The sequence below is a fragment of the Antrostomus carolinensis genome, unplaced genomic scaffold, assembly GCF_000700745.2.
Source record: "Antrostomus carolinensis isolate BGI_N321 unplaced genomic scaffold, ASM70074v2 scaffold28190, whole genome shotgun sequence".
Taxonomy (NCBI): domain Eukaryota; kingdom Metazoa; phylum Chordata; class Aves; order Caprimulgiformes; family Caprimulgidae; genus Antrostomus; species Antrostomus carolinensis.
In genome coordinates, this window is record NW_010288186.1 from 1 (window position 1) to 13,667 (window position 13,667).

The window sequence follows — 13,667 nt, forward strand, 5'->3', positions numbered from 1 at the left end:
CCTGCCAGACAGGAACAGCCCTGCATGGTGCTTGGCCTCAGGAAGGGTCCTGGCCTGTCCCATGGCTCAGCTGGGTGGACGGGACATGGCCATCACCCATACCCCTTGGCGAGGGCTCCTGCCATGGTGCAAGCAGTGCCCAAAGCTTCATCATCATCCCTGGGGCCATCATCCACCAGCGCCTCCAGCCCACATGGTCCCTGTCTCACTGTGTCCCACAGGTCAGACCTGCGAGATCGACATCAACGAGTGTGTGAAGAGCCCCTGCCGCAACGGGGCCACGTGCCAGAACACCAACGGGAGCTACCGCTGCGCCTGCAGGACCGGCTTCACTCGCCGCCACTGTGCAACCGCACTGCAGGCCCAGTAAGAGCAGGGGCTACCCCTGAGCTACCCCTGAGCCATCAGCTTCTCTGCCCATCCTGGGGCTGGGATCCCCCTCCCTGTGCACAGGCGAGCCCCGGCCACTGCTTTGGTCTGGGCCATGCTGCAAGCCCTGTTGGGGCTTCTGGGAATCTAAAGCATGTCCCAGCTGAGCCATGTCAGTCCGAGGCCAGATGGGAACTGCTGGCAGAAAGGATGTTGTGGGAGGAGAGGTGACGTGCAGGCACTGAGCAAGTGTGTCCGATGTATCCTCCTTGTTCCCAGTCCCCCAGTGGGGCCAGCCTGGCCTCTGCCTGGTCCGTGGGCTCTGTCCCATCCCTCTGCATGGCCAGGGGACATGTGCAGGGACAGTGCTGTGGGGCAGCTCCTGGGCTGGACCCATTGTATCTTCACATGCATGTCCCTCCTCTCCAGATCCATGCCACAATGGTGGCTCCTGCTCCGATGGCATCGGTACGTTCTTCTGTGAGTGCCTGGCTGGCTTCCGTGGGCCCAAGTGTGAGGAGGACATCAACGAGTGTGCCAGCAACCCCTGCAAAAACGGTGCCAACTGCACCGACTGCGTCAACAGCTACACCTGCACTTGCCCCTCTGGCTTCAGTGGCATCCACTGCGAGAACAACACACCTGACTGCACAGAGAGGTACAGCCCAGCACAGCTCCTGCCGTGGGCACAGCCTTTGTCAGGGCTGGAGCAAGGGGCTGAGGTCCCTGCACTGTCCCATAGCCCTGGGGTGGTTTGCAGGGTCTTTGGCGTGGAGCACGGCCAATGGTGACTCACTGGGATGTGATATTTGTGTTACCAGCTCCTGCTTCAATGGTGGGACCTGCGTGGATGGCATCAACACCTTCACCTGCATCTGTCCACCTGGCTTCACGGGCAGCTACTGCGAGCACAACATTAATGAGTGCGACTCCAAGCCGTGCCTGAATGGGGGCACATGTCAGGACAGCTATGGGACATACAAGTGTACCTGTCCCCAGGGATACACCGGGCTCAACTGCCAGGTAGAGGAGCCTTCAGCTGTCCTAGCCGCTGACCCCAGTGCCCATCCATGCACGTTGGCTGTGGGGATTATGAGGGTCACTGCAGCCTCCACCCTGGGTGTCCTGCAGAAGCCCTGCTGGATCCTGAACCTGTCCCCTGCTCTGCTTCCCCTCAGAACCTGGTGAGATGGTGTGACTCCTCTCCTTGCAAAAATGGAGGCAAGTGCTGGCAGACCAACAACCTGTACCGCTGCGAGTGCAACAGCGGATGGACAGGGCTCTACTGTGATGTCCCCAGTGTCTCTTGCGAGGTGGCTGCTAAGCAGCAAGGTAAGTCCCTGCCATGTGTACAGCCTCACAGTGCCAGGGTGGGGTCCCCAGGTGCCCCCTGTGCTGGGCTCTGAGCAGGGACTTGCTCACTTTTCTTGCTGAGGATCTTTGGCACAACCAGAGCGATCTCAAGGATTGCTTTACATGCCCGCCCTGAAGCTGCAGTCTTGGCTGTGATCCTTGGTGGGATGTGTGGTGGCCAGTACATGGCCCTGTGGTGTGTGGGTGTCACTGAGGTCTCCACGTCTCACTCTGCTCTCCTCGGCAGGTATCGATGTCGCACATCTCTGCAGGAATTCAGGGCTCTGCGTGGATACCGGCAACACTCACTTCTGCCGCTGCCAGGCCGGCTACACTGGCAGCTACTGTGAGGAGCAGGTGGACGAGTGCTCCCCAAATCCCTGCCAGAACGGAGCCACCTGCACGGACTACCTGGGAGGTTACTCCTGCGAGGTGGGTGCTGCGGATGCAGAGATGCATAGGGAGAAAGCACCAGTTACTGCCTTTGTGCTCTCCCAGGAGCTGCCCTAGCTTCAGGCTGGCTTGGTGCCCCTTCACCGAGTTGAAGGCTGGGGTGCTGACTGTGCTCCTGCAGGCATGTGGTGAACCTCTCTGATAGTTCCCCTCTTCCCTCCTTCTAGTGTGTGGCTGGTTATCATGGAGTTAACTGCTCCGAGGAGATCAATGAGTGCTTGTCCCACCCATGCCAGAATGGAGGAACCTGCATCGATCTCATCAATACCTACAAATGCTCCTGCCCCAGAGGAACTCAAGGTAAATTAATTCCCCAGGCTGGGGCATTAGTGTGCTGAGTGCAGATATCCTCAGTATCTGCTCATTAGCTGCTCAGGCTAACAGAAGCAAATGCAACGGTAGAGGTTTGTGTTTACTTGCGAGCTTAGCCATCAAGGCCACGTAACCTTGGACGCAAGCTGCTCAATGCTGCGTGCCTCCTGCCAGAGCGGCGGCTCAGACTGCCATTGAGTTGGTCAGGCTCAGCCCCTTCGCAGGGAAGGTTCACACAAAGGGACCACCGGGCACCCCGATACTGTTTGATGAGCTGTGTGGGTTGTTCCCCCATTTCTCTAGGGGTGCACTGTGAGATCAATGTGGATGACTGCAGCCCTTTCTTTGATCCTGTCACCCTGGGGCCCAAGTGCTTTAACAATGGCAAGTGCACGGATCGGGTAGGTGGCTACAGCTGCATCTGCCCACCTGGCTTTGTAGGGGAGCGCTGCGAGGGAGACGTCAACGAGTGCCTGTCCAACCCCTGCGATGCCCGCGGCACCCAGAACTGCGTGCAGCGGGTCAATGACTACAAATGCGAGTGCCGACCTGGCTACGCAGGTGAGAGCCACGTCCCCTCCACTCCCAGCACCCTGTCCTGCAGCTCCCAGCCACCCCGTGCATCTCGCACACCTTCCTCTGCTCCTCATGCCCTCCTCTCCCTCGGCAGGCCGTCGCTGTGACACTGTGGTGGATGGCTGTAAAGGCAAACCCTGCAGGAATGGTGGAACGTGCGCGGTTGCCAGCAACACTGGCCGCGGCTTCATCTGCAAATGCCCTCCGGTAGGTACCTGCTCCTCTCCGGCTCTGAGCATGGGATGGTGCACAGGCCCTGAATTCAGCCTTTCACAGAGAGGGACAGTCAAGGGGCCAGTTTATCCCAGCTGGGATAGCCAGGGGCGAGCGTGGAGGGGGAGATCACAGAATCATCAAATGGTGTGAGTTGGAAGGGACCCACAAGGATCATGGAGTCCAACTCCTGTCCCTGCACAGGACAATCCCAAGATTCAGACCATGTGTCTGAAGTCCTTGGCCAAATGCTGCTGGAATCTTGTCAGGCTTGGTGCCATGAGCACCTCCCTGGGGAGCCTGTTCCAGTGCTCCACCACCCTCTGCCTCAAGAACCTTTTCCTCATGGCCAACCTCACCCTCCCCTGCCACATCTTCCTGCCATTCCCTCTGCTCCTGGCATTGGTGGCCAGAGAGAAGAGATCAGCACCTGCCCCTCCTCTTCCCCTTGTGAAGAAGTTATAGAGCACGATGAGATCTCCTCTCGGTCTCCTTGATGCTTTGCTGCGGGTGCTCGCTGGAGGGAGGAGTATCCATGTATCCCTCCTCACCTGCAAGGAGACTGGGTTAGGGTCAGGGAGAAGAAGGCAGCCCAGCCATGCAGGTACGATGCACTGCTCTGTAGGACTGACTCTTGCCTGGTTGACCATTATTTGTACCATGTAAAGGTGGAGCAAGCAGCTATGGAGAAGAGCTCCCTTCATTTTGAGGGGGATGCTCTAACAGGGTTTACATTCCAGATTATTCTTGCCCATCACTAAGGATCACTAGAGCCATGCCCTAGGTACATCGATCTGATTCACTGGGTTTGTGTGGAGTTTTCGAGAACACACACGTGTGTTAGGCTGCTCGTAGGACAGTGTCAGTGATTCTCACTCCCTCCTTGCTGTCACCTCCCCAGGGCTTCGTGGGTGCCACCTGCGAGAACGACTCCCGCACCTGTGGAAACCTGCACTGCCTGAATGGTGGCACCTGCATCTCCATCCACAAGAGCTCCAAGTGCATGTGCGCACCAGCCTTCACGGGTCCTGAGTGCCAGTACCCGGCCAGCAGCCCCTGCACATCCAACCCCTGCTACAACGGGGGCACCTGCGAGTTCTTCGGCGATGCCTCCCCCTACTATCGGTGCAACTGCCCGGCCAACTTCAACGGCCTCAACTGCCACATCCTCGACTTTGATTTCCAAGGTGGGATTGGACAGGATATCATCCCACCCAAAATTGAGGAGAAGTGTGAGATTGCAGTTTGTGCGGGGTATGCTGGCAACAAGATCTGCGATGGGAAATGCAACAACCATGCCTGCGGCTGGGATGGGGGCGACTGCTCCCTCAATTTCAACGACCCCTGGAAGAACTGCTCCCAGTCTCTGCAGTGCTGGAAGTACTTCAACGATGGCAAGTGCGATGCTCAGTGCAATAACCCTGGCTGCCTCTACGATGGATTTGACTGCCAGAAGTATGAAGGGCAGTGCAAGTAAGTGACTTGCTCATTGACCCTCTTGTTTTAAAGCCGTGACTTCTGTGCTGATCATCCAGGAGTATTTTCTGGTTGCATCTGCTAAAGCTTCTAAGTGCAGACTTGTTGTTCGCTCTCTACATTCTCTTCTGCTGCTCATGGGGCTGCAACTCAAGCAACCACACTCCCCTGTGTTCTTGCTGAGTTTATGTACACTTGCAAGCTTTCTGGCTCATTGCAGACAGCTTCCCTGTCCTTGCCTGTATCACACCACAGAAGTGAATTCAACTCACAGTAGTAACACGGTGAGTTTCAGTGTAGGGAGACCCCAGATGGAAGAGCAGCCAGAAAACACAATGATGTTAACATTCAGGCAGTTACCAAACATTGCCTTTGGCAACAGCAGGAACTTAATCCCAGGTTCCTGGACAAACTCTGGTCTAAGTAGCTGTTCTGTGTCCCCATGACTTCTCTGAGTCACAGTGATTTGTCCATTTTTGTGGCATCTTAATTGCAACTTATAATTTATCAGCTGCCATCTTTCACCTGCATAGGTGAACACTTCACAGCACTGCATGCAACAGTTGCCTTCTATGTAAACTGGCTTAGTGTCTATCAGGATGAATATTTATGCAAAAGAGAGGTCCTTGTGGACCACCACATATTTTCTCAGCAGACAGGTAACATTCTCACTACTCAGTCTAATTCATTCTTCTGCCTTTCTTTTTCTCCTGCCCAGCCCTCTCTATGATCAGTACTGCAAAGATCACTTCTCGGATGGTCACTGTGACCAGGGCTGCAATAATTTTGAGTGTGAATGGGATGGTCTGGACTGTGCAAACAACATGCCAGAGAAGCTTGCTGATGGCACGCTGGTGGTGGTGGTCCTCATCACTCCCGAGAACCTGAAGAACAACTCTTTCAACTTCCTGCGGGAGCTGAGCCGCGTGCTGCACACCAACGTGGTCTTCAAGAAGAACCCCAAGGGAGAATATATGATCTTCCCATACTATGGCAATGAGGAGGAGCTGAAAAAGCATTACATCAAGAGGTCAACAGAGGACTGGTCGGATATGTCTAGTGCTGTCATCAACAAAGTAAAGAGCAGCTTCTACTCCAGGTCTGGCAGAAGGCAGAAGAGAGAGCTCGATCAGATGGACATCAGAGGGTGAGAGGGACCAATGGGTTTCTTTTTCACGGAGCAACATTTGTTTTCCGTGTTGATAATAGTAACACGCCATAAAGGGAAGGATGTAGGCCAGATAATCGTATTTAGACATTGCTTTCTGTGTGAACAGAAACCGGATTTTGCTCTCATGTGGGAAAAGCGAGCGATCGCTCAGGAGTCCCTGATACAATGCTGCAGGACTCTCACGATTGAAGGAGTCCTGTGTATTGTTGGGAGCCAGGGCTGGGCGGGGTGGGACCTGGAAGCAGAGGTTGGCCTGACCGACTGTCTGACTTCAGGAAGTCGTTAAGTTAAGCCTCAGTTTCTCCCTGGGAAATGCTTTCTAGGGCTTTGTTGTAAAACTCAATTATTGTATACTGTGTTTGGAGATCTTTGGTGTAAACATACAGATCTAACCTTCTCCCTCTCTCTGGGCTCAATCAAAAGCCACCAAAAGCAAAGGAGTTAGGGCAGTGAAACTGATGTGAAAAGACCTGAGGGCTCCCAAACAGCATTATTGAAGACACTGTAGTGTCTGGGTAATTTTAAAACACCGTGAAGCAGAGATTCCCTTCCATTCCTGTAGATAAGGAGTTAGATTTCACAGTATTCCTTGAGGCAAGTCAAATAGCCCATGAGTTTGAGCTGCAGGGAAGTGAGGAGAAGGTTCCCACCTTCTAATTCCCACTTCTGGGGGGTTGAGGAGGGAAGGGAGACAGGGCTCATCGGTCTTCTCAGCATGGCCATTGCTCCATGATTTTCATTGGCTCTTCTCTCACACAGATCCATCGTCTACTTGGAAATTGATAACCGCCAGTGCATCCAGTCGTCTTCCCAGTGCTTCCAGAGTGCAACCGATGTGGCGGCGTTCCTGGGTGCCTTGGCCTCCCTTGGCAACCTGAACATACCCTATAAAATAGAAGCTGTTAAAAGTAAGTACGGCTGGTTGGCTGGGGAGGAGAGACAGCCAAAACTTTCCAGCCTGATCCATGTTCAGTTGTCTTGTCAGCTGGCTGCACAGAGCACAGTCTGGTTTTAATAACCTTGCATCTTTTTTTTTTTTTTCCCTTTAAGTCTGTTCTTAAAAAAAATTGCAAAACCAGTTTATTATTTTTGCTTATTCCAGGTTTATTTCAAAATCATTACCACTATAAAAGTTATTTAAAAAAAAAAAAAAGAGAGAAAAGATAAAGAAAACCCAACCAGCTCCAATCAATCAGTGACATGCAAGGAGTTGAAGTTTGTATCTTGAAAATCCCCCCTAAATCCTTTTGTCTTAACAGCTCAATGCAAGCGCAATGATTTGAAGTTTGCTAATCCTTTTCCTTAAAGGAGAAAAAAGTGAAGCTGTCTCCTGATGCATGCTGGCTTGTGCAGCCGAGAATTTGCCGATAGTTTGCAATTCTGATTAATAGCGTATAAAATGACCTTATTTTGGGGGGGCTGATTTAGATCAGACTTAGGTACCTCTATTAACTAATTTTCCTTCATTTCCACTCTGTCACTGGTTTGCTATGCAGCTTAATGTCTCAGCATCTCTTTGTGCCCCACTGTTTTGTAGGTGAAACAGCTGAGCCCACGACGAACTCCCAGCTGTATCCTATGTACGTGGTGGTGGTTGCAGTGGTCTTGCTTGCTTCCGTTGGAGTGGGAGTATTGGTGTCTCGTAAGCGGCGCAGGGAGCATGGGCAGCTTTGGTTCCCAGAAGGCTTCAAAGTGACAGAGTCGAGCAAGAAGAAGCGGCGAGAACCACTTGGAGAGGATTCTGTTGGACTGAAGTGAGTAATTTGCTTGCTAACCTGTTAAACACAGTGCAGGGGGCTGCTCGGGGCTCTTCTGAAAGAACGCATCGGAGTTTTGGTCTCTAGTGCATCATATTGGTGTAGTGGGGCGTCCTGGTTTTAGGAGAAAAATCAGGTTTCTTAAAGTTCTGCATGGGGAAAACAGTGTTCCCGTCTGGAGGAGGTTTTTAAAGGCTTCGTGGTCTGTGTGCACTTGGTAAAAAACTAAAGGCAACCTGAGGGGAACCTCCTGGAAATTGCCTTGTTGATTCTTCTGTCAGTTTGTGCACGTAGATAAACACAGTCCATCACAGACTAGTTCCTGCAGAGGAGCTAATTTTTCATGTGGTTTTATTTTTAAAGACCCCTCAAAAATGCTTCAGATGGCACACTGATGGATGACAACCAAAATGAGTGGGGTGATGAGGAGACCTTGGACACCAAGAAATTCAGGGTAAGCCCACTGCCACATTTCCTTTTCTGTGCTGCAAATAGTCACTTGCTGGGTTTTGTCATGGAAGGAGCAGAGCACTGTGGGCAGCAGCAGAGTGGAGGGACCCTCGGGGGGCCCGGGCTGCACTGCGCATTGCTGCTGCCAGCTCCTTTGCGAACCTGCGTGTGACAAACGCACCTTTGAGACTTGTAGAACTTCCCACGCTAAAGTCCAGTTCCCCCCTCCCACCCTGACTTGTGCACTTTGTTGGGTGCTCATTTCCTGCTGTCGTTCCTCAGTTTGAGGAGCAGGCGATGCTGCCCGACACGGACGATCAGACAGATCACAGGCAGTGGACCCAACAGCACCTGGATGCCGCCGACCTGCGCATCTCCTCCATGGCACCTACTCCACCGCAGGGAGAAATCGATGCAGACTGTATGGATGTCAACGTCAGAGGTCCTGGTAAGGTGGACTCCTTCACTTCTGTGCTGCTTGTCAGCTAATCTAAAAATCCTCCCTTACCCCTTGCAGATGAGCAGTCCCAGGCAGCCCTACCTGTCTCTGTTGCTAGTACGGAGTCACTGCTAGCTGTTCTGCATTGCCTGGCTACTGTTGTGCATGATTTAGAGATAGACCCTGTCACATTTTGCTTTCTATGAGATCTCTTTTGTTTAATCACTGAGACGGAAATTAAAGAATACAGAAGTACCTGTTAAATCATCCAGCTTGTCTCTCTGCCACTCCTACATTCCTCTCCTCCCACCAAACTGCACATTTCACAATCTTCTTTTCAGGTTTTTAACTATATTAATAGTTAACAGGCTTTTAAATTATTACAAACATTTGGTCCTCCTCATGGCTGTGAAATTGTCCTCTGAAATAATGAAAATAGTTAAGGCTGCGTTGTACCATACTCAAGTTTGCTTTGAGCAACCTTCCTTATAAATTGCGCCTTACGCGTTAGTGCGCAAGCTAGCAGATGAAATAGGAAAAGCAGTGAGTGGTGAGATACCACTAAGGAATTTCAGATCCATATCAGAGGAAGGATATCAGTGTTTGATGTTTAGAACCAGTCAGGAACTCAGTCTTGATGCACCCACGAGAATAAGCCTCTATCACAGAGCGTCTTGCTGAGCCGCCTGCATTACAGAGGGGTAAAAAGCCTTTTTTCACTGAGTTCCCCTGTGCTTTTCAGATGGCTTCACCCCCCTCATGATCGCCTCGTGCAGCGGAGGAGGGCTGGAGACTGGCAATAGCGAAGAGGAAGACGATGCTCCCGCCGTCATCTCAGATTTTATTTACCAAGGCGCCAGTTTACACAACCAGACTGACCGCACCGGCGAGACAGCGCTTCACCTGGCAGCCAGGTACTCCCGATCCGATGCTGCCAAGCGCCTGCTGGAAGCCAGTGCTGATGCAAACATCCAGGATAACATGGGCAGGACACCCCTCCACGCTGCTGTCTCTGCCGATGCCCAAGGTGTCTTCCAGATTTTATTTACCAAGGCGCCAGTTTACACAACCAGACTGACCGCACCGGCGAGACAGCGCTTCACCTGGCAGCCAGGTACTCCCGATCCGATGCTGCCAAGCGCCTGCTGGAAGCCAGTGCTGATGCAAACATCCAGGATAACATGGGCAGGACACCCCTCCACGCTGCTGTCTCTGCCGATGCCCAAGGTGTCTTCCAGGTAATTGATCTTTTTGCCACCAGTCTCAGGTTTTTCTGGGGAAATACTGGTGCTACGTGTCACACAACTGAGCTTATCGCAGGTCTCCAGCTTGCCCTGGCAAGGTGTGGGGTGAAAGTCTTGAAAATTGAAGCCTGTGTTGTCTCAGGGCAGGGGACAGCAAAATAGCCACCCCATAGCTGCCCTCCAGATCTGCACCTCTGGACTGGAGGTGGACCAGCCTCTGGAAAGGAGGTTGCAGGTCCTGAGACCTGGGTACCTGCCGTGTCTGCTGTCTGTCCCTCCTAACGTTTGTGTTTCCTGTGCTTTGGTCCTTGTTGCGGCAGATCCTGATTAGGAACAGGGCAACCGATCTCGACGCCCGAATGCACGACGGGACCACTCCCCTGATCTTGGCCGCTCGCTTGGCAGTGGAGGGTATGCTGGACGATCTCATCAACTGCCATGCAGACGTCAATGCTGTGGATGATCTAGGTACTGCAGGCAACCAAAACATGGGTCTCCTTCAGAGGTGGAAAGAGCTGCTTGGTGTTACTCTTACCACTCACTAACGGATGTTGTATTTCATGATCTTCCTCCGTAGGCAAGTCAGCACTGCACTGGGCAGCTGCTGTGAATAATGTTGAAGCTGCAGTAGTCCTCCTGAAGAATGGTGCCAATAAGGATATGCAGAACAATAAGGTAGGGGTCTCCTGGGTTTGACGTAGGCAAGGAAAGAATCATTTGGGAAATCTCTTAAAGGCTCATTTTTGCCTTAAATACAACCCCGTCTGGCACTGATTGTTCAGCTGTGAATGAAGCTGTTGGTTCAGCTCAAAGAAGCACTGTGAGATTTTGTCCTACAGGTGATGTTGAGGGGCCGTGCAGTGCTTGGTGAGCAGTATGATACAGTGTTTGTGTGGCCATCTCCTTGCATGTTCAGGGTCATTTGTAGGGTTCCTGGTTTGATGTCAGGATAAGGACTTGGGTCACCTGGGTAGGAAAATGGAGCAGTGAAACCTCAGCAGAGACGATTACCATCTCTGCCACCCATCTGCATGGTGTTGGGCATGGAGCTCAGGTTAGCATTAGCCAGAAGAATCTGTGAACTTAAACCTAACCATCTTTGCTGGGTTTCCAGGAGGAGACACCGCTGTTCCTCGCAGCCAGAGAAGGGAGCTACGAAACCGCCAAGGTCCTGCTGGACCATTTTGCCAACCGCGACATCACAGACCACATGGACCGGCTCCCACGGGACATTGCCCAGGAGCGCATGCACCACGATATCGTGAGGCTGCTGGACGAGTACAACCTGGTGCGGAGCCCACCACTGCACAACGGCCCACTGGGTGCTCCCACGCTGTCCCCACCGCTCTGCTCTCCCAACAGCTACATCAGCAACCTGAAACCTGCCGTCCAGGGCAAGAAGGCCAGAAAGCCAAGTACCAAGGGCCTGAGCTGCAACGGCAAGGATGCCAAAGACCTCAAAGCCCGGAGGAAAAAGTCACAAGATGGAAAAGGATGTCTGCTTGACAACTCCAGCGTGTTGTCTCCAGTGGACTCCCTGGAGTCGCCCCATGGGTACCTGTCGGATGTTGCCTCTCCTCCACTGATGACCTCTCCATTTCAGCAGTCCCCTTCCATGCCTCTGAATCATCTGCCAGGCATGCCTGATGCCCACATGAGCATCAATCACCTCAACATGGCGGGGAAGCAGGATATGGCCATGGGAAACTCCAGCAGGATGGCCTTCGATTCAGTGCCGCCGCGTCTCTCTCACCTCCCTGTCTCCAGCCCCAGCACAGCGATGAGCAATGCCCCGATGAATTTCTCCGTCGGCGGAGCGGCCGGTCTGAACGGGCAGTGCGACTGGCTCACCAGGCTGCAGAACGGCTTGGTTCAGAATCAGTACAACCCGATGAGAGGCAACATGCAACCAGGGGCGCATCAGCAGACGCAAAACCTTCAACACGGCATGATGACCTCCCTGCACAACGGCTTGCCCAGCACAAGCTTGTCGCAGATGATGAGCTACCAGGCCATGCCCAACACCCGGCTGGCTTCCCAGCCTCACCTGATGCAGAGCCAGCAGCTCCAGCAGATGCAGCAGCAACAGCTCCAGCAGCAAAACATGCAGCCGCAGCAACAGCCGCAGCAACCCCAGCAGCAGCCGCAGCAGCAGCAGCAGCAGCCGCAGCAACATCACAACCCCAGCTCCAACACGAGCAGCCACATCGCCCAAAATTTCCTTGGTACCGAGCTGAGCCAGCCCGACATGCAGCCGGTGAGCAGCAGTACCATGGCAGTCCACACCATCCTGCCTCAAGATTCCCAGATGCTGCCCACGTCTCTGCCATCCTCCCTCGCCCAGCCCATGACCACCACACAGTTTCTAACTCCACCTTCCCAGCACAGTTATTCCTCCCCCTTGGACAACACCCCCAGCCACCAGCTCCAGGTGCCCGACCACCCTTTCCTAACGCCGTCTCCAGAGTCACCGGACCAGTGGTCCAGCTCGTCTCCTCACTCCAACGTGTCCGACTGGTCCGAGGGCATCTCCAGCCCTCCCACGAGTATGCAGTCACAGATGGGACACATCCCCGAAGCCTTCAAGTAAAAGATGATGTTTCAGTGACACTGGCACTCAGTGGGAGTTAGAAGCTCAAGGGAGGTCTTTTTTAAAAGGACATTGGATGCTTTTATTAAAGGATCCTTTTTAAATATGTTTTTATTAAAAAGAAAAAAAAAGACAAATTAATTCCCTTTTTTTTAGTATTTATTTATGTACTTTTTATTTTACATGAAAACACTGCCTTTTTATTTATATGTTCTATTGTTAAGAACTCAATGTGGGACACCAATTGTGTTTCAAGAAATCAAAAAATTAGGTTTTTATAGGACATTCTCTTCTGTTTGGGGGGGTTCTTTGTGTTTAATTTGAGAGGAAATGTTTATGTAAAGCTACAAGCAGCAATTTGTGATTCTGAAATGCCATTAATTTATTTTTTTCTCTTTCAAGTCAGAAAGAGGGGCAAGAAAGAAGAGGGGAAGGAAAAATTGACTAAAAATACCACTCCTTAGGGGAGAAAAAAAATTAAGTATGGTCAGATTTTTGAAATGTACTTTAAAATGTTTCCTTTGCTATAATATCTGAGAGGACATTTTATGGTACCAGTCATGAATCTTTGTTTAAATTTCAGTATTATATAGTTGTACATTTGCCTTGGTAATAGAAATTTTTGTTCTCTCTTGTTTTTTTATATATAAAAATATATATATTTAAATGATTTTTATGGTCTAAAAAAGAAAAATCAGGATTATAGACCTGTAAGAACAGGTTCTAAGCTAAAAAAACCCCTACAAAACATGAATACTGTCCCCCACCAAAATAATTGTATTTGCCAAACTTTTAAGAGAGCAAGCCCATAACCATGGAGTAGATACCAAACCCATCACTGTGGAGTTTATACACAAAGGAGACTTAATTTTACTTTGAATATCTTTAACTGTTTTTTTGTTTTCGTGTTTGCATTTGAGTAACTGTTTTAAGGAATAAATGCCAATATAAACTTGTAAACCACATCCTTATTTTAAGGATGGCCTGCCTATTTTAAAGAAGGCGTGTCTATTAACGCAGACAACCTGAGTGAGATTACAAAGCATTATAACGCTGCCACCGCCGGGTGCTCGCCTGTATCCAGCTCCTCTGGCAGCGTGATTGCTGGGTGCTCAGTGGAAAGCGCTGCTGGTTTTGGTGGGATGCTGGACTGGTTAAACAGGAGGGCGAAGGATAGCACAGCTGAGTCTGTGCCGTGAAACGTTAACATTTTGTTCTTGTTAGTCTGGAGTGATGCATCTTTTTTTATATTGATGTACACTCT

At 51.4% G+C, this 13,667-nt stretch overlaps 1 protein-coding gene across 1 annotated transcript; it reads left to right on the plus strand.

The window, feature by feature from the left end:
* The first annotated feature begins 193 nt into the window (after positions 1–193).
* NOTCH1 (notch receptor 1) lies at positions 194–12,403 on the plus strand. Its single transcript, XM_010165910.1, is given in 20 exon segments — positions 194–351; positions 353–366; positions 799–1,027; positions 1,191–1,392; positions 1,548–1,701; positions 1,970–2,154; positions 2,343–2,475; positions 2,791–3,048; positions 3,158–3,270; positions 4,178–4,749; positions 5,471–5,899; positions 6,683–6,831; positions 7,461–7,677; positions 8,044–8,134; positions 8,413–8,578; positions 9,312–9,483; positions 9,684–9,807; positions 10,134–10,281; positions 10,391–10,488; positions 10,928–12,403. Coding segments are annotated over 20 exon segments (5,088 nt in total).
* Positions 12,404–13,667: the final 1,264 nt, after the last annotated feature.